The sequence below is a fragment of the Sus scrofa genome, chromosome 8 (assembly GCF_000003025.6).
Source record: "Sus scrofa isolate TJ Tabasco breed Duroc chromosome 8, Sscrofa11.1, whole genome shotgun sequence".
Taxonomy (NCBI): domain Eukaryota; kingdom Metazoa; phylum Chordata; class Mammalia; order Artiodactyla; family Suidae; genus Sus; species Sus scrofa.
Window position 1 is genome coordinate 10,776,103 of NC_010450.4, and position 22,770 is coordinate 10,798,872.

A 22,770-nucleotide genomic window follows, 5' to 3' on the forward strand; every position below is an offset into this window, starting at 1 on the left:
TTCCACCGTATTCTATTGGTCTGTGCATTTGTAAGATCACTCAGACACAAGGGGAGAGAAAAAAGACCCCACTTCTCAGTGGAAGGAATAGGAGTTCCCATCTCAGCACAGTGGAAACAAATCTAACTAGTATCCATGAAGACGGATTTTCAATCCCTGGCCTCACTCAGTGGGTCCGGGATCTGGCGTTGCCGTGAGCTATGGTGTAGGTCGCAGATGTGGCTTGGATCCCACGTTGCTGGGGCTGTGGCGTAGGCTGGCAGCTGCAGCTCTGATTCAACCCCTAGCCTGGGAACCTCCATATGTTGTAGGTTGGCCTTAAAAAAGAAAAAAAATAAAATGGAAGGAATAACTATGAAATTGGAGGTTTTGTTTGAAAACCACCACAGGGGCATATCAAGATAGGTCACAGGTGTTTATTATTAGGAATAATAAAGGGAAAGAACTACCTGTATGTTAAAGTTTTGAGACAATAAGAAATATTTTGAACAACCTTAGGCCAATCAACTTTAAAACAAAGAACGAGGACAATTTCCTAAAAATATATAATATACTAAAACAAAAAGAAATGTAGAACTTGAACCGGCTTTTAAGTACTAAAGAAATTAAACCCATGGTCAAAAATCTAACCACAGCCCACCCCTTCCCCCCAACACACACACCCCTTCTTCAAAGAAGATGTGCAAATGGCCTGTAAAGGCCTGAATGACAGAGCTCCGCATCACTGCTCCCTGGGAAACGCCCTGTAAAACCACGATGAGACAACGCTTGACGCCTCGAGGTGGCTACTGTCAAAAAAGGGACAATAGCAAGTGTGGATGAGGATATCTGGGACCTGTTCTTTATGACTGTTCGTTCCTCCAGAAAACCATGCCCCGCCTTTTCCAAGTTGGTGCTGGTGGAGCTGGGACTGGGGAGCTGGGGTGTGTGTGTGATTGTCTCAGCTCGCGAGAAGGGTTTGGGGGGTGTCCTGTCCCCCGCTGCCTTTCAGATCCAAGTTTCAGCCCCGAGACAGCCCCCTGCGGCTGTACCTGAACTTGGCTCAGCTTCCCTGGAGAAGAGATGCCCAGTTTGCTCTGCAGGGAGAAGAGGAGGGGCCGGGAAGGGAAGCTGTGCATTGCTGCTCAGGCTGCCCTGGGTCAGAGAGGGTCCAAGGACCCAGCCCCCTCCACACAGACATCGTCTTGCCTTCCCGACCCCACGGCCTCCCCACTTTCCCTGGTATCTGACTGTACTCGTTTGGGGGCTGAAGCAATGACTATCCAAACAATAGAATGGATAGTCTGGCCATGCTGGAGACGGAATGAGAAATCAAGGTTTGGGAGGACCAGTCTCCTGAGCATCTGTTCCAGGGCTTACTGGCAGCTCCGGGGCCTCGGGCGTCCTTGGCTGGCAGTGAAGTTCCCCTGTGCTTTCGCGTCCTCTCTCCTCTGTGTGTGGCTGGCTGTGCTCAACAGCCCCGCTTTTATAAGGACAGGGATTAGAGCCCACCCTAACGACCTCATCTTAGGGTGACCACATCTGTAAAGACCTTACCTCCAAACAAGGTCGCCTTCTAAGGTCCTGGGGGTTAAGAGGTGAACATATCTTTCTGGGGAACACAATTCAGCCCCTCACACACACTGCTGAGCCAAATCCTAGCTCTTCTGAGGTTCTGCAGAGCGAATCAGTCCATTTCCTCGTTCTCATGCCAACCGGTTCCCCCCCCCCATGCCCGCACACAGACATACACTTGCCCTGAGATGCACAGACACACACAGACACATACAGAGACACACATACACATACAGAGATGCACATACACATACAGAGACACACACACACATACAGAGATACATACACATACATATATGCAGAGATGCACAGACACACATACAGAGAGACACAGAGACACATACATGCACAGAGGCCTCCGTATGTTTGCATATACAGACCCGTCCTGTACACTGTATTTCATGGCAGCGGGGACTGTGATTTCAGAGCCATTCTTTCACAATATTCTAGCGATGTGATGATGAAATGGGACTCCACGTGCTGTCTGTACCTAGTCCTCTATTCCCCATCTTTAAAGTTCCCATGCTGCCTTGCAATGTTTAGAAGAACAATTAAAAGATCAACAGCTGAATACACACAGAGAGAGACATACACACAGAGGTGGGTGGCTTTGAACCAGACACACCCACAGAGACACACACACAAAGGCACATACACAGACACACACAGAGCCACAGAGACACATACACACATATACATACTGACACAGATGCATACACACACACAGAGACGCACAAACACAGAGACACACAGATACACACACCACACACACACAGATGCACATACACATATAAGAACACATAGACACTGGGAAGTTCCCGTTGTGGCATAGCAGGAATGAATCTGACAAGCATCCATGAGGACGCAGGTTTGATCCCTGGCCTCACTCAATGGGTTAAGGATCCAGCGTTGCTGTGAGCTATGGTGTAGGTTGAAGATGTGGCTCGGATCTGACATTGCTGTGGCTGTGGTGTAGGCCGGCAGCTGTAGCTCAGATTTGACCCTAGCCTGGGAACCTCCACATGCCGCAGATGAAACCCTAAAAAGACAAAAAAAAAAAAAAAAAACACATAAACACGTAAACAGATATATGCACACGTACAAAGACACAGATATATGTGGACACACACAGACACAGATACACAGAGATGCATACACATACACACACCATCTCTCTGAAATGGCTTTCTTTGGTCTGTTCATTTCATTACTCTGCCATCTGCTTTGCCACTTTGCCCATTTCCTTTGCCTTTGGAGCCATAACAGTGCTCTCCTCTTTCAGGAAATACAGCAGGATTCAGAAGACAAGCAGGGTTAATCTTGTACGTTCAGTCTCCCACGTTTCACCAGGGAACCCTCCACAGTGACCTCCAGGGAGCCTGGTTGACGTCCTCGCCCAGTTACGAGGATCTTTTCTGGTGCTCAGCCACCCACCTCCGAGCACGGCCTGTCCTTCAGCAGAAATGCCCTGAGGGAGGGGCAGCTCTGAAACTGACCTAATTCCTGCCTGGGCATCGCTCCCCCCCGCCCCAGGCTGACTTCTCTCATGCTTCTCCCCTAAGGGGCACACCTCTGCTCAAAGTGCGTGCTGTGTTCCTCTGCCAGCGGTGACCTGTCACTTTAAAAGAAAAAAAAAAGCCGCCGAGTGACCTTCCTTAGAAACGGGTTGCTAAGCGGGTGTTTTTGCAGAGTCGTGGCAGCAGCTTCCCAGGGAGCAGCCCAGGGGCCGCCCCAACATTCAGCCTTTCCCGCTGGATTTTTTGTAGAAGATTCAACCGTGAGGCCATCTCTCGCCACTTCCCCTCCATCCCAGGAAGCGGAATCTGCAAAGTGCCTTGATAAAGTTCCTTAAGGTAAATCAGTTCTTCCCAGAGCCGGGCTGCAGCAGCGGAGTCCTGCTTTCAGCTCCCGGGGGTGTGGAGTTCAGCCTCCCCCCTCTGGATCCCTGGAGCCCATTTAATGAATTGTAAACCTAGAGTTCCTTTTCATTATTATTTACGTTTTACTTTCTGAAATCGAAACAGAGAGCACGACTCCGGCTGCTTTGATTGGAGCCCCTGCCTGGTGTCTGGTTTGTAGGAAATGTGAGTCCGGCTCAGGACAGCCCCTGGTAGAAGGCTTCCAGAAGCTCTCTGCTTCCTTCCTGGGATGTCCACGCCATCCTGTTGCATTCTGGTCCTCCGGAAGCATTGGCTGCAGTTTGCATTTCTGGGCCCTTTAGTTCAAATTGGTTCAAGGGGCCGAGCACCTGTTATTGCAAGCTTCACTTTCCTTGGTGTTAGAAGAAGGTCCGTTACAGACAAAGGATGGCTGCTCTGGCCAAAAGGCCAGAAAGAAATCCACGGGCTGTGACTTAAACTGATACTTTCCTGTCACTGCCAAGAGGTGCTCTGAAAGTCTAATAAGTCTGGGAAATACATGCATGTTATTGGATTTTCATGTAACTTTTTCTGCGGGTACATTCCACACCAGAATGATATCTCCCTCAAATGGAGGTCCTAGAGCTCGTTTAAGGCGTCACTCATTCATTCAAACATTTATTGAGCAACAGCAATGCACCAGGCTTCATCAGGGTGCTAAAGTTGAGCGTATGCAGAAATGAACTAGACCAGGTCAGAAGTTCAGTGTTTCCTGGGAAGACAGGTCTATAAACAGATAATAACCGTTCACTGAGCTAAGTGCCATAAGAGACTTAGAGAAGGATTTGTGTGCTTCAAACCCAGCAGAACAACAAACAGGGACGGCCTGGGAGCACTTAGTTCATCATGTAAATGCACTGGCCGTATGTCCCAACACACAGCTCAAAGGAGGTATTTATATACGCTCTTTGAAGATGATAAATATTATATTGAGCCGATGAAATGATTCTAGAAAGCGGTGTGTCACTAACCTTTTCCTATGGGAAGTTGTGGCTGGAATAACTTGGAGGCTTAGGTAATGAAATCAGAAAGGGTGTGCGTGTGGCCCCCACCCCAGGCTCTAACAGGATAGGCCAGAAAAAGCCCAGCACTGTGCACAGGGAGAAAATGCTCCCGGCCCTTGAAGGCAGGGAAATTTTGGAAGCACCATAAATGGAAACAAAAGGAAAACTTCCCTGGGTCCAGCTGGGGGAAAGGAGAGAGGGGATTCTGTTATTGCAGCCACAGATCCAAAGTCAAGAACCAGAGAGGGTGGTAGGGAATTTGACATCACTTACGGTTTTTCTTATGTCTCCTGTTCCTGTCGCCTAAGTGCTTTTTCACCCCCCATTCTTTTATTCTATTCTCCCCCTCTACCATCCCCTCTTATTTAAAAAAAAAAAAAAAAAAAAGTTTTTTGGAGTTCCCTTCGTGGTGCAGTGTAAATGAATCCAACTAGGAACCATGAGGTTTGGGTTCAATCCCTAGCCTCGCTCAGTGGGTTAAGGATCCGGCATTGCCGTGAGCTGTGATGTAGGTCGCAGAGGCAGCTCAGATCTGGCATTGCTGTGACTGTGGCACAGGCTGGCAGCAACAGCTCCGATTCGACCCCTAGCCTGGGAACCTGCATATGCCGTGGGCGTGGCCATCAAAAGACAAAAGACAAAAAAAAATTATTATAGTTGATTTACAGTGTCGTGCCAATTTCTGCTATACGGTAAAATGACCCAGATATATAGATAAATACATAGATACAGAGATAAAGAGGTAATAAACACACCCTTTTTCTCATATTATCTTCCATCATGTTCTATCCCAAGTGATTGGACATAGTTCCCTGTGCTGTACAACAGGACCTCACTGCTTATCCATTCTAAACAATAGTTCGCATCCACTAACCCCAAACTGTCAGTCCGTCCCACTACTTCCCACTCCCCGTTGGCAACCACACGCCTGTGAGTTGCCCTGTACCATCCCTTTTTCTTAATAACACTTACTTACGAGTATTGAGAGCCTGGTCCATGCTAGTGTTTGACTGCACACATCCTATCACTTAACCCTGATAAAATAATCGCTCATCGAGGCAGGGATTATGATCCCAAGTTTACAGACACAGAAATGGATCTCAGAGGTGGAGTAAAGGCATTGTTCCAAGACCACCCAGCTGGTAATCAGAGCTGGAATTTGAACCCAGGTCCATATAATTTTTTCCAAAGGCCTCGGTCTTTCTATAAACCCCCACCTTCCCTGGACCAAAGCGGGATGCATACACCTTATTAACTTGATGCAGCCAAGGTTGAAATACATTACATTTAATGCTCCCCTTTTCACACACCTTCATTCCTTTTTCCCTCCATCCTGTAGAATTTGCCACAGGGGCCTCTGGATATGACTCTGATCCTCTGATGACCTTCGGAAATAGCCTGTCCATTTGCTTGAATGGAGGTGTCAATACTGTCCTTGAAAAATATCTCTGGTTTTCTGCAACTAAATAAATCATTGACCTAAAGTCTCCAAAGCCCATTCTCATCAGCGCAAGTGTCTGTGGTTTTGGTGGGGTTTTTTTTTTTTTTTTTGGTTTTTTGCTTTGTTTTGTTTTTCTTTTTTTGTCTTTTTGTCTTTTTAGGGCCGCCCTCGAGGCGTATGGAAGTTCCCGGGCTAGGGGTCCAATCGGAGCTACAGCTGCTGGCCTACGCTACAGCCACAGCCACAGCAATGCAGGATCGAGTCAATTCTGCGACCTACACCACAGCTCACAGCAACGCTGGATCCTTAACCCACTGAAAGAGGCCAGGGATGGAACCTGTGTTGTCATGGATACTAGTCGGGTCCGTTAACCCCTGAGCCATGACGGGAACTCTTGGCTCTGCAGTTTTTAATTGTAAATATTTCCCCTAGAAGCGTTACTGATATTGCAAAACGAGAATAGATGCTGAGACAGAGCAAGATGGAGGAGCATGTAAGACTCTGGGACCACAGGATCCCCAGGTCAAATTCAGAAAGTGACATTTAATAACCATAATGGCAGAGTTCCCTGGTGGTTCAGCAGGTGAAGGATCCCGTGTTGCCACTGTAGTGGCTAGGGCCTTGCTGTGGTGACGGTTCCACCCTTAACCTAGGAACTTCCACATGCGATGGACATGGACCAAAAAAAAAAAAAAAAAAACCATGATGGCAAATTACATAATCTGTCAGAGGTTAACCTCAGAGGAAACCCCAGCTTCCTCATAGGCAAATTGGGGCATGTACTGCTAAGCCTGACGTGTTATTGGGAGACCCAGGGGCAACATATATCTAGAGAGAGCATCACATTAGTCTGTAGTAAATCACGGCTCTTATTTTGAGGTTGCCAATAGGAATATATTAAAAGACGCTTGATGCACGTGATGATGACAAGCTGCCTATTAAAGTTGGGTGGTATTGATTTGTTTTCTTAGCAACAGTGTTCATAAAAAAAATAAATTTTGGTGTCATTTGATTTCCTTAGAAACTCATTCAAAGGTAATGATCGGGAAAGAATGAGGTAGAAAAAAAAATCAACCCCCATCATATTTTTCATTTTCCACTTCCGTTTCTTTCATATGTAACACGTTTTTTTAACCTATGGAGAATCTGTTTTTAATTACTAAAATATTTCACAATTCTTCTTTTCCACTTCATAAGCATCAGAGTCATGCTGCAGAGAGCTTCCGTGTCCTGCAGCATTTTATTTTTATCATTCATCCCCTGGTTCTCTCTAGATTACTTCTTCGCTCTTTTATTTTCTTAGCGGCTTTAGGCCTTTTCCTTCCTTCAGTTTTTGGTAACCCAAGAGGAGATCTGAAAGGGAGACAAGCGAATTTCAGATGCTGGGGTTCCTGACCTGGCTGGGTGGAAAAGAAATCAATTTGTATCCACAAGGACATGGGTTCAGTCCCTGGCCTTGCTCAGTGGGTTAAGGATACAATGTTGCCGTGAGCTGTAGTGTAGGGTGCAGAGGCACCTGGGATTCTGAGTTGCTGTGGCTGTGGTGTAGGCTGGCAGATGTAGGTCTGATGCGACCACTAGCTTGGGAAATTCCTTATGCCTGGGAGCAGCCCTAAAAAGATCCCCCCCCAAAAAAAAAATTCCGTTTCCCTTTCAAATGCTAATTCGCCACTAGGGTCAATGAAGCGTTGAAGTCTTCAGGTGAGAGGCTTACATGACCAAGTCCTAGTTAAGATTCAGATTCCACAGCTTTTAGGAAGGGCTTGTGGTCTGTTAGGCCTGCTATTCCTCCTGTGCTTTTCATCTAATCTGCACAGAAGCCCAAGGAGGACAATGAAGCTTTGAGGGCTCCAGAACACGGCCAAGGAAGACAAACCCACTAAGAGTGATTTAGTCATTCATTGGACAAACATTCCCATGTCTACGGGTTCCATAGTCCTAGGCTCTGGGGCTGAACAATAGCAAATATCCCTGCCCTCTTGTAGCGTATGTTCTCAGGAGAATGGAGAGACAATACCATATATGTGTCTCTGAAGCTCTCTGGCTTCATCCCTTTGCCCTTGAACTGAGAACCAAGGCCAAGGGTAGAGAGTGAGGAGGGACCTGAAGGTGGAGGGTTGAGGGAAAAAGGGGCTGTGAAATAATCCTTCAAGAGCTGCCTTCCCACTGGACTTCTTCTTCGTTTTTTTTTTTTTTTTTTTTTTTTTTTTTTTTTTGTCTTTTCTAGGACCGCACCCGAGGCACATGGAGGTTCCTAGGTTAGGGGTCTAATCAGAGCTGTAGCCACCAGCCTGCGCCACAGCCACAGCAACACGGGATCCAAGCCACGTCTGTGACCTATACCACGACTCAAAGCAACGCCAGATCCTTAACCCACTGAGCGAGGCCAGGGATCGAACCTGCAACCTCATGGTTGCTAGTCGGATTCATTAACCACTGAGCCACGATGGGAACTCCCCACTGGACTTCTGATCCCAAGGGCAGAGCCCTTTCCTGGCTCCCACCTACAACGCAGGAAGCCAAGCTCACTGCCAGGCTCATAGAAACAGAGCATCCAGCCTCCTGCCATTCTCCTCTGGGGCTACAAGAATTCTTGTGGAGCTCCTGCTGCAGTGCAGCAGGTTAAGGATCTGGTGTTGTCTCTGCGGCAGCACAGGTTTGAACGCCGACTAAAAGGATCCAGAGTTGCCACAGTTGTGGTAGGTTGCAGTTGCGGCTGGGATTCAGTCCCTGGCCCAGAAATCTCTATATGCTGTGGGGTGTAGCCATAAAAAAAAAAAAAAAAAAAAAAAAAAAAAAATGCAATGCATTCCTTATGAATGGAGCATCACCAGAGCTCTAACAAGTCTCGAGTGGTCAAGGTCAGCTTCAGATGCAACAGTAGTAAAAAGAAAGATGTTTTACTGACTTTTCCTTTGTTCTTTGCCTGTCAGGGAGGAGCCACGGTAGCACAAATGGGTCCCAAGGAAGAAAAAGTGAAAATCATTACAGAGGTAAGTGGTGGCTTCGATGGCTCTTGAGGGGTGTTTCTGTGTCACGCTCATGTCACACGTGTTGGTGAATGAGGAAGTCAGGCCCGCAACCCGCGTTTATTGCACGCCTGCTGCACGCCAGAGGTGCTGCCTCGGACACAGGGAGGAGAAGTGGGGGGCAGTGAAGGAAAAATGCAGCCCCACAGCTGCTGCAGGGTTGAAGGCTCCGAACTACTTCGTCACCATTTGTGACATTCCAACAAAAACACAGCGGTTCTGAGCTACCACCTACTCAGGGTCAGGTTCCGCTGCCGAAGCACCCCGATTCCCAAGGAACTTCAACATGAGGAGAACGCTCATGGATTACACCTGCTGCTAAAAATCCTCATGGAGTCCTGCAGGTTCTAACTCATTTTGTGCAAAACATCATTATACACCATCTGGACAGAGAAGGGGGACCATCTCCAGTATGGAGACTGAAGACTCCAAGCAGAGGAAAAATGTTCCCCTCAGTCCTGGTTTCTGTCTTGGCTCCACGGCTCAGCAACTTAAGAGCCCGGAGCAGAAATGGAGACAATGTGCTGTTTTCTGTAGGTACTTGAGAAAGCCTGAAGAACCCAGATAAAACCATGCAGATAAACTCTTTTTGGGGGGTTTTTTGTTATGTTTTGTTTTTATGACCACACCTGCAACATATGGAAGTTCCCTGGCTAAGGTCACATTGGAGGGCAGCTGCATCCTAGGCCACAGCCACAGCAACTCGGGATCCAAGCTACATCTGCAAAATCTACACTGCAGCTTGTGACAACACCAGATCCTTAACCCACTGATCGAGGCCAGAGATCGAACCCCTCTCCTCGCAGAGGCAACATCGGTCCTTAACCCACTGAGCCACAATGGGAACTCTTGTGCGGATAAACTTTAAACAAGGTACCAAGTATAGATAAATGGCCAAATCTACACGGGTTCATTCATGAAATGAAATGAAAATGTAGTATGTGTCTGGTCTCTGGGGATACTGCTGTGAAGAAAACCCTGAAACCTCCTGGAGTTTGTATTCTGTCTAATCTGAAGTCCTGCTGGATAATTTTCCATTGACCGAGCATCAAAATTTTATTGTAAATCGGGAGTTCCCATCATGGTGCAGCAGAAACAAATCTGACTAGGAATCATGAGGTTGCAGGTTTGATCTCTGGCCTAGTTCAGTGGGTTAAGGATCCGGAGTTGCAGTGAGCTGTGGTGTAAGTCGCAGACACCACTCAGATCTCACGTTGCTCTAGCTGTGGCATAGGCTGGCAGCTGTAGCTCTGATTTGACCCCTAGCCTGGGAACCTTCGTAAGCCACAGGAGCAGCCCTAAAAAGCAAAAACAAAACAAAACAAAAACAAAAAACAAAACAAACAAAAAAACTTTATTATAAAGCAAAAAAAAAAAATGATGTAAACTTCTCACAACTCTATGTCTATCTTAAGCCCACAAGATTTAGACTTGAATTAAGAACCACAATTGCAGAGTTCCCATGGTGGCTCAACAGGTTAAGAACCTGACTAGTAGACATGAGGATTCGGGTTCAATCCCTGGCCTCACTCAGTGGGTTAAGGATCCCTGTTGCTATGGCTGTGGTGTAGGCCAGCATCTGCAGCTCAGATTTGACCCCTAACCTGGGAATTTCCATACGCCCTAAATAGAAAAAAAAAAAAAAAAAAAAAACCACGATTGCATATCTCAATGTTATCATCTTATAATCTAAGTTGGTGGATTCCTGATAGGCCCTAAAGAGGGAGGCCTGAGTGAGGGTGCCCTCAGTCGTCGGCAGCTGAAGTTCAAGTCTTCCCCCATAGCCAAGGGCACACAACCAGCATGCTGTTTCTTCAAAATCTGATGTGATTAAAACCCATGCTTTGTGTTCCAAGTTAGTTTCAGTATAAAAACAAAAGTGTCCAAATGTTAGGAGGAGAAATGCTAATAAATTCGGTACACTTACAACTTCTGGGTTTATCTTACAACTTCTTTTACATCCAGAGGTGCTTGGGCCCTGGTTTGGAAAACCCTAGGACTAGAACACTTCAAAGATTGGAATTTGAGAGGCTTTGGCTCTCACATTGCATAACTAAAAGTTAAAAAGCCTAATTATGGAAAAAGAAGTATGCACGGTGAAAGGATAGCTCCCTTTGCAAAAAGACCTGCACCTCTTTCCATTAAATCGCAACTTCCATGGCGATTTAACATGTATCCTCATGATTCTCTATCTGATAGTGAAGCTGGGAAGCTGAAAAGCCCAACTCTGGAAAAAAACCCGTAGTATGATTCTGATGTCATCCCGCGCAGGGTCCTGTCCTGCCTCCAGGTCAGCACGCCTGTCCTGGCTTTCATTCATCCGTGACCTTCATTAGATTATGACTTTGAGGGAAGTCACTGGGAGTATCTCTGTGCCCCCAAGGCCTGGAACACAGTAGGCACTCAATAAATGCCCTGTGCAGTGAATGAGCACCTGGGGCAAGGGAAGCTCCAACACCATTTCATTGACAAGCTTTCCATTTGGAGTCAACCTTTCAAGAACACGTCTATTTGGAGAGACGATGATGGCTGCTGAGATGGGTCAACTGCCCTTCACTCACTTAACTTTAGTGGGTGGAGGCTCTGGAGACAGGCAGTCATTTTAACACCTAAAAACCACACCCCTCGTCCCCTCCTCCCATCCTTTCCCAACACACACACACACACACACACACACAGACACACACACCCAAGTGACAACTTATCTATTTGCATTTTAACAAGGAGTTTATTGAAGACGGTGAGGATGCAGGTGCAGGAAGACAGAAGAAGACCCCAAAGGTGCCAAGACAAAAAAGAAAGAAACAGGTAAGGAAATGTCAGAAGCACACGTCTGTCTGTCCAGCTGTTGATGAACCACCCACTGTACCCGGAGGGATCACATCTTCCTGTGGGTACCACCACTTGGCCCTTCTCTGGGAGAGGCAGGGATAGGAGTAGAGGGTCCAGGCCAAGGATCAGGTGTGGGGCCTTAGGGAAAACCCTCCCCAGGAAGCCAAGCGAGGTACCTGGAGCATTTTCCCTCTAAGGTGTTTCCCATCCCCTGAAAGAGAAATTTGGAAATGACAGAAAGAGCCCTTTTAAGTGCCATCATCAAAGGCCATACACTAAGACCGGCGGTAGATGGCACTGCAGGGTTACAAATCTTGGGGAACTCCCACTTTCTCCCACTCCAAGCTCGAATTCCACCTCAGTTTAAAACCAAAGGCCAACTCCCGTCTCCCTCCCGGGCCTGCTGGCAGTCCCTCCCCCGGCTCTGCTCTCCGCAGAAGTTGCCCTCCTTGGCTGTGAGCATCCCAGGGCAAGGTCCACCTTCTCCAGGTAAATAGATTCCCTCGGAAAGAAGTCCATCCTCTGAAGAGGGAGGCAGGGAGGGGTGATGTGCTGGGAAGAACCCCGATGCCAGCAGGGGAGGGAAGGAGGGAAGGAAAGCGCCATTTTGAGCCGGTAGCCACGTGATGGGGCTGCGGGGAGAGGGGAGACCCGGAAGGTGGGGAGGGCACGGGTGAGCCGTAGTCAGGGAGGAACCCCCTTTTCAGCTCACCCTTTCCCCATCCCCCAGGACACGGCCCTGGGGACCGGCTGGGGCCATGAGCCGCCTTTTCAGCAGCTGGGATGGAGCTACCCGGGGGAGAGCCCAGCAGGGGCGGGAGGTGGTACCCAGCCACGTGGCTGGTCCCTTTGGCCACTCAGGGAGCTTTAACCCTGTCCCACAGCAGTCAGTCAGAGCCAGGGGGTCCTGTGAGGCAGCAGAGAAGCTGATGCTGGTGGAAAGAGCTCAAAGCCCACAGGCACAGGCCAGCAGCGATGACCAAGGGCTAGGGGTATGGAGCTCGGACTGAACAGGAGAAGGAGGCAGAGAAAGAGGCAGAAACAGGGAGAAGGTAACCCCAGGTGTGGCACTTTCCAGAGACATCATGTCATTCACTGAACTGCACCAGAGCCCTGATCACAGACAATGTGCAGTCTTTGGGGCGTGGCAAGAAATCTGGAGTGGTGTTTCTTAACCCAGCGGCACTTCAGAATCACTGGAGGACTTTTTTTTTTTCCTTCAATTAGATGCCTCGGATCCACTCCAGGTCATTTATTTAAGTCAAAATGTCTGTGCTTTGCAAAATGCCTGATATAGAGCAGCAGCATCTCAGTGAATAGGCTATTTTTATTTCCCTTCTTTTCTGGATGAGCAAGAAAGTTAGCAAGTTCAATAATTTGCCCCAAAGTCCCATAGTAAATCTGATTTCGGAGCTGAGCCTCCGTCTGACCCAAAGGCCATCACTCACCTGGGGTCCTCTCTGCACCTTCAGCTCACCCGCCTGCTTGCCTCCTTTGGGGAAAGAGCCAGGCAGGGCCTGTTCTTTGCCCTGCATTAACCAGGGACCCTTTGACAGCTGTCTGCAAATGAGTTAGCTCTGGGATCAAACGGTTTGGTTGTGATTTTCCTGCTTCCCTTTTTCCGCACATTTCTACAGAGCTCTACACGTTATCCCTAGAAAAAGTGAAGATATTCATTTTATTTGGGGCGCCTCAGTCTTTCCCCCCACCCCAAGAAAGCTTTTAGAGAAACCCAGGGTCCTCCCTACCCCTAGAGGATGGGGGTGACGGCTAATATTGGCTATCTAGATCTGAGTCGTATGAAGGCCTGACCCCTTGCTAAGTGACCCACCTCATCCTGAGATAGGATCGGAGTCCTGATGAAGCCCTGGGAGTCACAGCCTCTGACCATTTGCCCACAGCTGCCAGAGGCTGGCCCCGAGGAAATGGTGTCTGAAACACCCCGTCTGGACGAGGAACAGGAGCCGGGGCAGGAAGGTTCTGATGCGCGCCTCCTGGGCTCGAAGACCCGACGAGGCCAACGGAGTAAGTGTCTCTGGTTCTGTTCAACCAGTATTTGCTAATCACCTCCTGTGATCAGCACGGAGCAATGTGGCGATTTTTCACGGGTGTTATTTTTGTGCATGTCTGCTGCCCCTCCAGCCTCAAGTCTGTGGGTAACTTCTAGGTTGGCATCGGTCTGGGAGACAGGACGCAAGCCCAGGACATGCTGATGTAAACACGGAAGTTTGGCAGCATTTGCTGAAACAGAAATGGTGCAGATAATCAAACGGGCAGAAATTCAAAGGCAGGTGAAATAGGAAGGCAGATTTGTCAATGACATGGGACTGGAATCAGATATTGGAAGACCTGAGGATGTTTCAGAGGCTCTCAGAGACCTTGCCCCTTCTCCTCCTCTTCCTCCCTCACCCCATCCCCCAACACACACACACACACACACACACACACACACACACACACACACTCACTCCCTGCCCCCTCCAGGGGCCATGGCCTGGATTTTGCAGCATTTACACTCCCTCCCTCGCTACAGTGAACATCGTTCACGATCTGCCCATTTAGGAAAATTATTACCCCTCTCTTGCTTTTCATGAAAAGTGGATTGGACCACAGGAGAAGCTGTGTTACACTTCTTAATGGTTACATAATTATTACGCAGTCGTTACCTTATTTCCCTGTAGCTGAGCTGGGGAATAAAGTAACTATGAGAAATGAGAGGGATTTGAAAGCAAGGGATGGGAAGTCCAAGCCTAAGAAAAATGGGGTTCCCACCCAAGAGCAGTGACACAGTAGAACTGTTACAAGTTTGTAAAGCAGAACCAAGCTTATTCCATAGGGTTGTGTCCTTTTCTAAATGGACAAATTATTCATTATTGGATATGACACTATGTCTTCGTGGACTCAGGCTGTCCTAACAAAGGATACCATAGACTGAGTGCCTCTCACAACAGACAGTTGTTTTCTCACAATTCTGGAGGCTGGAAGTCTAAGATCACAGTGCCCGTGTGGTCAGTTTCCAGTGAAACCTCTTCCTGACTTGCAGGTGGCTGCCATCTCCCTGTGGGCTCACTTCCTAAAGGGACACTAATCCTAAAAGGACACTAATCCTATCATATCAGGGCCCCACCCTACGACCTCACTTAACCTTCATCACCTCCTTATAGGCTCTGCTCCAAAAATAGTCACATGGAGGCTTAGGGCTTCAATATATGAATTTGGTGGGGACTCATTTCAGCCTATAGCACCACGATGGAAAATTTAGGTAGTTACTTTAAAAGCAAGGGGGGAAAAATGTCAAAAGATTGTGTCAGGTTCTGTGGCATAATGAAAAGTGAGTTCTTTCCTTCTTCCCCGAATGAGGGAAGTACTCTTCACTGTCACCATGGGGGCAATGGTGGAGATCAAATCCAAAAAGGATGGGGCAGTCCCCCCTGTGGCACAACAGGATCACCCCCACAATTTATTTTCCAGTTAGAGGATGAGAGGGGACAAGAGAAGACAAATGAAAAAACAAAATGATAAGTACACAGTATGGCCAGTGGTGAGAAGTGCTACAGAGAAAGATAAAGAATTCTCTAGACATCTGGGAGTTCCTATGGCAGCTCAGTGGTAACAAAGCCGACTAGTATCCCAAGGATGGGGGTTCGATTCCTGGCCTTGCTCAGTGGGTTAAGGATCTGGCGTTGCCGTGAGCTGTGGTGTAGGTCACAGCCCTTGGATCCTGCATTCCTCTGGCTGTGGCATAGGCTGGCAGCTGTAGCTCCAATTCAACCCCAAGCCTGGGAACCTCCATGTGCCGCAGGTGCAGCCCTAGAAAGACCAAAAAAAAAAAAAAAAAAAATGTCTGGGAAGGACCACGGTGGAGGTGAGAGGAGGGGTTGCTAGCTTTGAAAGATCATCAGGGGAAGGTCATCTTTCCAGTAAGATGATGTTTGCATAGAGGCCTGAAGGACAGGAGAGACCCTCGGGCAAGGTGGCTTTCAAGCAAGGGGGTGCTTGGTCTGTTGAAGGAACAGCAAGGAAGCCAGAGTGGCTGACAGAGTGAGCAAGAGGAAGAAGAAAATAAGGTCAGAAGGGAGGGAGGCAATTGTACCAAACGCACGGATCCTTTGGCTTTCAATTCAAGTGAGATGAGAGCCAGGGCAGGGCTGGGCAGAAAAGGAGCTGGTCGGTCTTAAGACTGAAGGCTGCTGTGCTCAGAGTCAATGCTGGAAAGAACAGGGACAGAAGCCCCCAGACCAGGTAGAGGGCAACAGCTGAAGTCCAGGTGGAGGTGGTGGGGACCGGGCCAGGGTGGGGGTGGAAGGGAGGAAAAGAAGGGCTGGGCTCTGGGAATCCGGAAGGTAGAACCGACAGGGTTTCCTGCTGGGCCAAGCAGGGGCTGTGGATGTTGGAAGGATGACTCCAGGCTCTCTGACTTGAGCAACTGGGGGAGTGGAGTCACTGTGGAGCAAGGGGAAAGGCAGCAGAAGGAAGAGATTGGGGAGCAAAATCAGCAAAGGTCACGCAAGGTTTGAGATGCCAACTTGATAGAGAGATCCCAGGGAGATGGAGGCTGCAGAGGTCTCTGCTGACCTTCTAGCTGAAATAGCTCCTCCTCCCCCATCATCTCCCTTCCCTGGTTCTGCTTTCCTTTAGAACAGCGCCCACCTCCTGGCTTCCTGCAGGGGACTGCTCCTCTAGGACAGAAGCTCCCTGAGGACAGGGCTCTGTCTTCTCCATTCCCTCTCAAACCCTAACCCCAGTGCCTAGAGCAATACTCGGTCCACATTCGGATGACTCTGACCGGCCATAACAGCCAAGGCTTCAGACAAAGCCCAGCCTTCTCAGGTTCCATGGCCTTGTGGGAGAATCAGTTGATTGAAGAGGTGATGCTGGACCGGCCAAGGGACGAGAGAGTATTTCCCCCACACCCGTGCCCTGGGCAGTAAGAACACAGATGGGGGCGCATGGTTCTATGGTGAGTTCAAGCAGGCTGGCTGCTCTTTAGCAAAAGGACTTTTCATCACCCAAGCACATTTTCTCCTCCACCACCCTTTATTATTTTTTCTCCAGTGAAACTGGAAACATAATCTTATTTCCTCTACCAAAAACTCTTTAGCCCATCTATTAAGGCTTTATGTGTACAGTTATGAAAATAGCTTTTAATATTCTCAACATAAATCAGATGTCACCAAGGCAACTGCCAAGTCATTAAAGTCCTAAATGTAATACCCTTTGGGGGCCACTCTTTTTCATTATGAAAATGCAAGCATACACAGAAATAGAGAAAATCTAGTGAAGCTTATCCTATCCAAGGATTAACAAGATTTGGCCACTTTTTTCTTGGTCTTTGCCAGAATCCTGGGGGGGGACACCTGTGGCATGTGGAAGTTCCCAAGCCAGGGGTCAAACCCACCCCACAGCAGCCAATGTAGTGACAAAGCCATTTTCTTAACCTGCTGCACCAAAAGAGAACTCCATTTACCAGAATATTTTTAACTGTTAAAAGAAAAAAAAACATAAATTTTCCCACCATAACCATTTTTAAGTGTACAGTTCAGTAGAGCTAACTATAGTCACATCCTTGGCCATAGATCTCCAGAACTGCTATATCTTGTAATATTGAAACATTATCCCTATTAAATAATAACTCTCCCTTCCCTCCCCCCAACCCCTGGTAACCATCATTCTGCTGTCTGTTTCGATGAATTGACTGCTTTAGATGCCTCATCTAAGTAGAATCTTAGAGTATTTGTGTTTGTGACTGTATGATTTCACTTAGTATGATGTCTTCGAGGTGCAGCCATGTGTAGCATGTGACAGGAGCCTTCCTTTTCAAGGCTGAATAATATTCCATGTATATACGGCATTGCTTATCCATCTGCTCTTTGTGAACATCCGGGTTACTTCTACCTCTTGGCAATTGCTAATAATGCTGCTTTCAATTTAAACGTAAAAAATACCTCTGCAAGATCCTGCTTTTAATTCTTTTGGAAATATACCAAGAAGTGAGATGGCTGGTTCCTGCGGTATTTCTATTTTTAATTGTTTGAGGAATCATCATACTGTTTTCCATAGTGGGTGCACCAAAATTTTACACTCCCACCAGCAATGCACAAAGGTTCCAGTGTCTTCCACATCCTCACCAACATACTGGTTATTTTCTATTTGTTTGGTTTTTTTTTAACTAGTAGCCACCCAATGGATGTGAGATGATGTCTCCTTGTGGTTTTGCTTTGCGTTTCTCTAATGAGTAGTGATGTTGAGCATCTTTTCATATCTTTGTTGACCATTTGTGTAGCATACTTGGAGAAATGCCTATTCTTTGCCCATTTTCTAGTGAAATTATTTGTTGTCATTGTTGAGTTGTAGGAGTTCTTTATCTATTCTAGGTAATAACATATAAATGAATATATTATTTGCTTATTAGTTTCAATAGTTTCTATGTGCGTGTGTGTGTACTCTTGAGGATTTTTTCTGTGTAAAACCATGTAATCTGCAAACAGAGAGTATTTTACTTTTTCCTTTCCAATATAGATGCCTTTTCTTTTTCTTCCTGCCTTAGTCTGTTTGCCCTGTTAATATAAAACACTTTAGACTGATTAGCTTATAAACAGCAGAAATGCATTTCTCACAGTTCTAGAGCCTGAAAAGTCCAAGATAAAGGTACCAGCACATCTGGTGTCTGGTAAGAAGGGCCTGCCTTTTTTTTTTCCCCCTAAAAGGCCATCTTCTTGCTGTATTCTCGCATAACAGAAGAGGCAGGGGAGCTCTCTGGGGCCTTTTTCATAAGGACATTAACCCCATTCCACCTACATGACCTAATGACCTCCCAAAAGCCACCTACATGACCTAATGACCTCCCAAAGGCCCCGTCTCCAAATCACACCGGAGCTTAAGCTTCAGCATTAGAATTTGGGCAGGACAGGAGCATTCAGTCTGTAACCCTGGCCTAATTGCTCTTAGAGTGCAGTCTCTGTTAATAGAAGCAGGGGAAGCATCCTTGCTTTGTTCCTGATCTTAGAGGAGATGCTTTCAGTTTTTCACCACCGAGTCTATTGCTGGTTGTCAATTGTGGGCTTTTCATAAACGGCCTTTACCATGTTGAAGTCATTTCCTTCTGTTCCTAGTTTGTTGAATGTTTTTATCATACAAAGATGTCGAATGTCATCAAATATTTTTTCATCCGTTGAGATGATCGTGTGGCTTTTGTCCTTCGTTCTGTAAATGAGGTGTGTTACCTTGATTGATCTTCATATGTGGAACCATCCTGGCACCCCCGCCCAACTTGGGCCAGGACTAATACTTTGTGTAAATGGTTCAAGAGGCTGTCACTCCTGTCCCATTTATAAACACTCTTTACCCACATTTTTCTGGGTAAAAGCTCAGATTTGGTGTTTTCCCTAGCCCAAAGAAGAAAGTTTATGCTAATGTCAACTTAAAAAAAAAATGCATGACCTGAAAGTTGAGAATTAAGTGCTATCTGGGGCAAAATGAGGACTTAAGCCTGGGGACAGCATGTCAGGTAGCCGTGAGACACCACTCGGAGGAGGTGAGGAGGCAAGAGGGGAGGCAGGATATATAGGAGCTTTTGCAACAAAGGGCAGGCAGCAGGAACAAAAGAGGACCAGGCTCACTGAAACCATTGCTGTGATAGGCACTTCAGCTATTGGAGCCAGCATCCTGAGTGTCACAGCCCTTGGGGCTCGCCCTTGGAAGTGACTGCCTTTGCAGATGACCAGGACATCCTTTGTTTTGTCCACGTAACTACAGCCCAGGCTGCAGCAACTCAGCTCGCTCTGAAGCACCGCCCCAGAGAGGAAAGGGGGATGTCGGGATAGACGCGATACAGGTGAAAAGTGCAGCCAGGCACGCGTGTCACAGACGGTCGCTGCTGGTCTCCTGAAGGTGCCTGCTCGTCACAGCCATCGGTCATCTTTGCAGGATTTTAGTGTTTTCCTAGATCTGAGGAGACACAAGAATTGGGCTCATAAAATCTTCTCCTGAAAATATCTGACTCTCTGAAGACCTGTTCTGCCCATTTTCCCACCGCACAAAGCGCCTCTCTCCTGAGCTCCACGCAGGGGCTGCTGCAGGTCGGCAGCTGCCTCGGCTCATGATTCCATCCGTGCAGAGGCGGATGGCAGGTACCAGACTCCAGGTCACACTAGGAAAGCTGCGGAGATTTTTCAGCTCGTATGATTTCACTGTATTTTTCTTCCCTAAGCATGTATAGGTTTACCTAAGTTATCCTCCTGTCCCCCAGAAAGAGAGAGGGGTGGGGAAAAGAGGGATGGAAAGCAGAAAGGAGTGAAAGAAGGGAGGAAGAAAGAAAGGAAGAAAGAAAGGGGGAGGAAGGAAAGAAAACAGACAAACAGATGCTCAATCTGACAACCTTGAACTCTGAGAGCTTAATACCATGTTCTGAACCAGGCAGCAAGCTTTCTGATAAGACGAACATCAAGATTCCCCATTCTTGGAGCTCTCGTCATGGCGCAGTGGTAATGAACCCGACTAGGGTTCAATCCCTGGCCTCTCTCAGTGGGTTAAGGATCCTGCGTTGCCATGGGCTGCAGTGTAGGTTGCAGACAGCTCAGATCCCGCGTTGCTGTGGCTGCAGCCGTAGCTCCAATTGGGCCCCTATCCTGGGAACTTCTGTATGCTGCAAGTGCGGCCCTGAAAAAAAAAAAAAAAGGATTCCTCATTCTCTCTTCTTACATTCCATTGTGTTGCCCAAGATATTAAGAGAAATAAACATTTCAAGTCAGCAAGCATTCCTTGAAATCCACAGAAACTGGAATCAGACTCACTACTCCTGGTCACTGCTTTCAGTCGTGGGATCTTGTGCAACAGCCTAACCTCCCTCAGCCACAGGAGCCTCATTTATAAAACAGGGATCCTGACAGCCTTGACTTCAGGCAGCTGCTATGACAATGAAATCAGGTGACCCACAGGAAGCACCCTGCAGAGGCTCTGGCACATGCCTTGTCACCTCCCAGAATTCCTCTCCCAGCTAAATAACTAACAAAAAGAATTACCTCTTGGGAGTTCCCGTCATGGCGCAGTGGTTAACGAATCCGACTAGGAACCATGAGGGTGCGGTTTGATCCCTGCCCTTGCTCAGTGGGTTAACGATCTGGTGTTGTCGTGAGCTGTGGTGTAGGTTGCAGACGCGGCTCGGATCCCGTGTTGCTGTGGCTCTGGCGTAGGCCGGTGGCTACAGCTCCGATTCAACCCCTAGCCTGGGAACCTCCATTTGCCGCGGGAGCGGCCCAAGAAATAGCAACAACAACAACAACAACAAAAAGACAAAAGACAAAAAGACAAAAAAAAAAAAAAAAAAAGAATTACCTCTTGGGAGCAGAGGAGCCAGAGCTGAGACTCTAGTCCACAGCCCCGGGAACCTGCATCCTTAATTGCTGCACCTCAGTCTCATTCTGCTCCCTCAAATCTTACCTCTGATTGGCCTTTAAAGCTACTGGGTTACAGTTGCCCATGGAAGGCACCATGGCAGTGCTACAGCAGAACTGTCACCCAAGGCTCCCACACGTAGGGCATAGAGCCAGCCAGCTGGGCGTTTCACAAAATTGTCAGGGTTGCTGCAGCCGAGGCTTAGGTCACAACGGCAGCTCAGATCTGGAGCTGCAGATCGCTGGCCCAGGAACTCCATATGCCTTGGGGAGGCCAAAACAAAACAAAACCAATAAATGGAATCAAAATATGTGACACTACATATAAAAACAAAAAAAAGATTTATGACCTCCTTTGGAAAGTGGCTGCTGTGGCCCGTGTGGGCAGAGGAGACCTTTGCAATGAATGCTTCAGGGCTCTCATACCCACGTGAGTGCCCGAGGTCACCCAGCTGGCTGGCTCTATGCCCCACATGTGATATATTTTTAATGGAATGTCTTGAAATTCTCTCATTATCTGTAAGTTCTGGCCTGCCCTCGAATCAAATCTTTATTAATTTAAAAAAATGATCTTCCTCGCACGCATGATAGTGGGTGCCGTGGAGACTTTATTCGGGCCAGGTTTCCTTCGCTGTGTCACTGAGCCTCTACAGTAATTGCGAAATCGCACCCTTTCGCACATCTGGCACATCACTTCCGGTCCCCAGGGCAGGGCCTTATAAGAGAGCCAGTTGGGGACCACACAGCGGATTAGTAATGCAGCGGCGAAACGGACAGAAAGGGGGGGACATGTCTTAACTTGTTATGAGGGTGGTCTTAGTATTTCTAGCTGTTTGAGGCAACAGTTTGCCATATCCTACCAACATTAAAATGAAAGCACCTAATCCCTATTATTCGCTATTATGTCAAAGGAAGTGAATTAGTGCGCTTGGTTTTCCGTGGTTATTATGGTAGTAACTCTACTTGAAAAAAAACAAAAACAAAAACAACCCATAGTTGTCATGACTGGACAGCATCCAAATGAGGATTATATTTATTTTGTTTGAAATACTTCTTTATAATACCCCTCACCCCTCATGACGCCTTCATGTGTTTTTGCTGTTTTGTTTTGTTTTGTTTTTTTCTTGCTTGAATTTATTTTTCTCCATGTGTTTTCTTTCACTGATTTTGTGCTGCATGGTGCCAAGGCACAAAAGTCACCAACAGGGTCCTTGCCTATACAAGGGCAGTCACATGCTAGCTGGGAAAATAACATCTTTCCACCTAGTTATACAGATCAGATTTGGACATTTTTATACCTCCAAATGCCATTCACCGACACAGAAGGTTTTTGGAGTCTTTTTTTTTTTTCTTTTTACCGCCTCACCTGCGGCATATGGAAGCTCCTGGGCCAGCTGTCCACTTGGAGCCTCAGCTGCAGGCCTGCGCCACAGCCACAGCAACGCCAGATCCAAGCCGCATATGCGACCTGCACTGCAGCTTGCAGCAACACCTGATCCTTAACCCACTGAGCAAGGCCAGGGATCAAACCTGAGTCCTCATGGATACTAGACTGGTTCCTTACTGCTGAGCCACAATGGGAACTCCAGGAACTACCTT

At 47.5% G+C, this 22,770-nt stretch overlaps 1 protein-coding gene across 1 annotated transcript in view; it reads left to right on the top strand.

Annotated features, from left to right (window-relative positions):
• CC2D2A (coiled-coil and C2 domain containing 2A) overlaps positions 3,104-22,770 on the top strand; it is a 118,984-nt gene continuing 99,317 nt past the window's right edge. The window contains 4 exon segments of the mRNA XM_003128860.6: positions 3,104-3,407; positions 8,852-8,911; positions 11,672-11,755; positions 13,681-13,804. Coding sequence (XP_003128908.4) covers positions 8,873-8,911; positions 11,672-11,755; positions 13,681-13,804 — 247 coding nt within the window. The 5' untranslated portion in view covers positions 3,104-3,407; positions 8,852-8,872.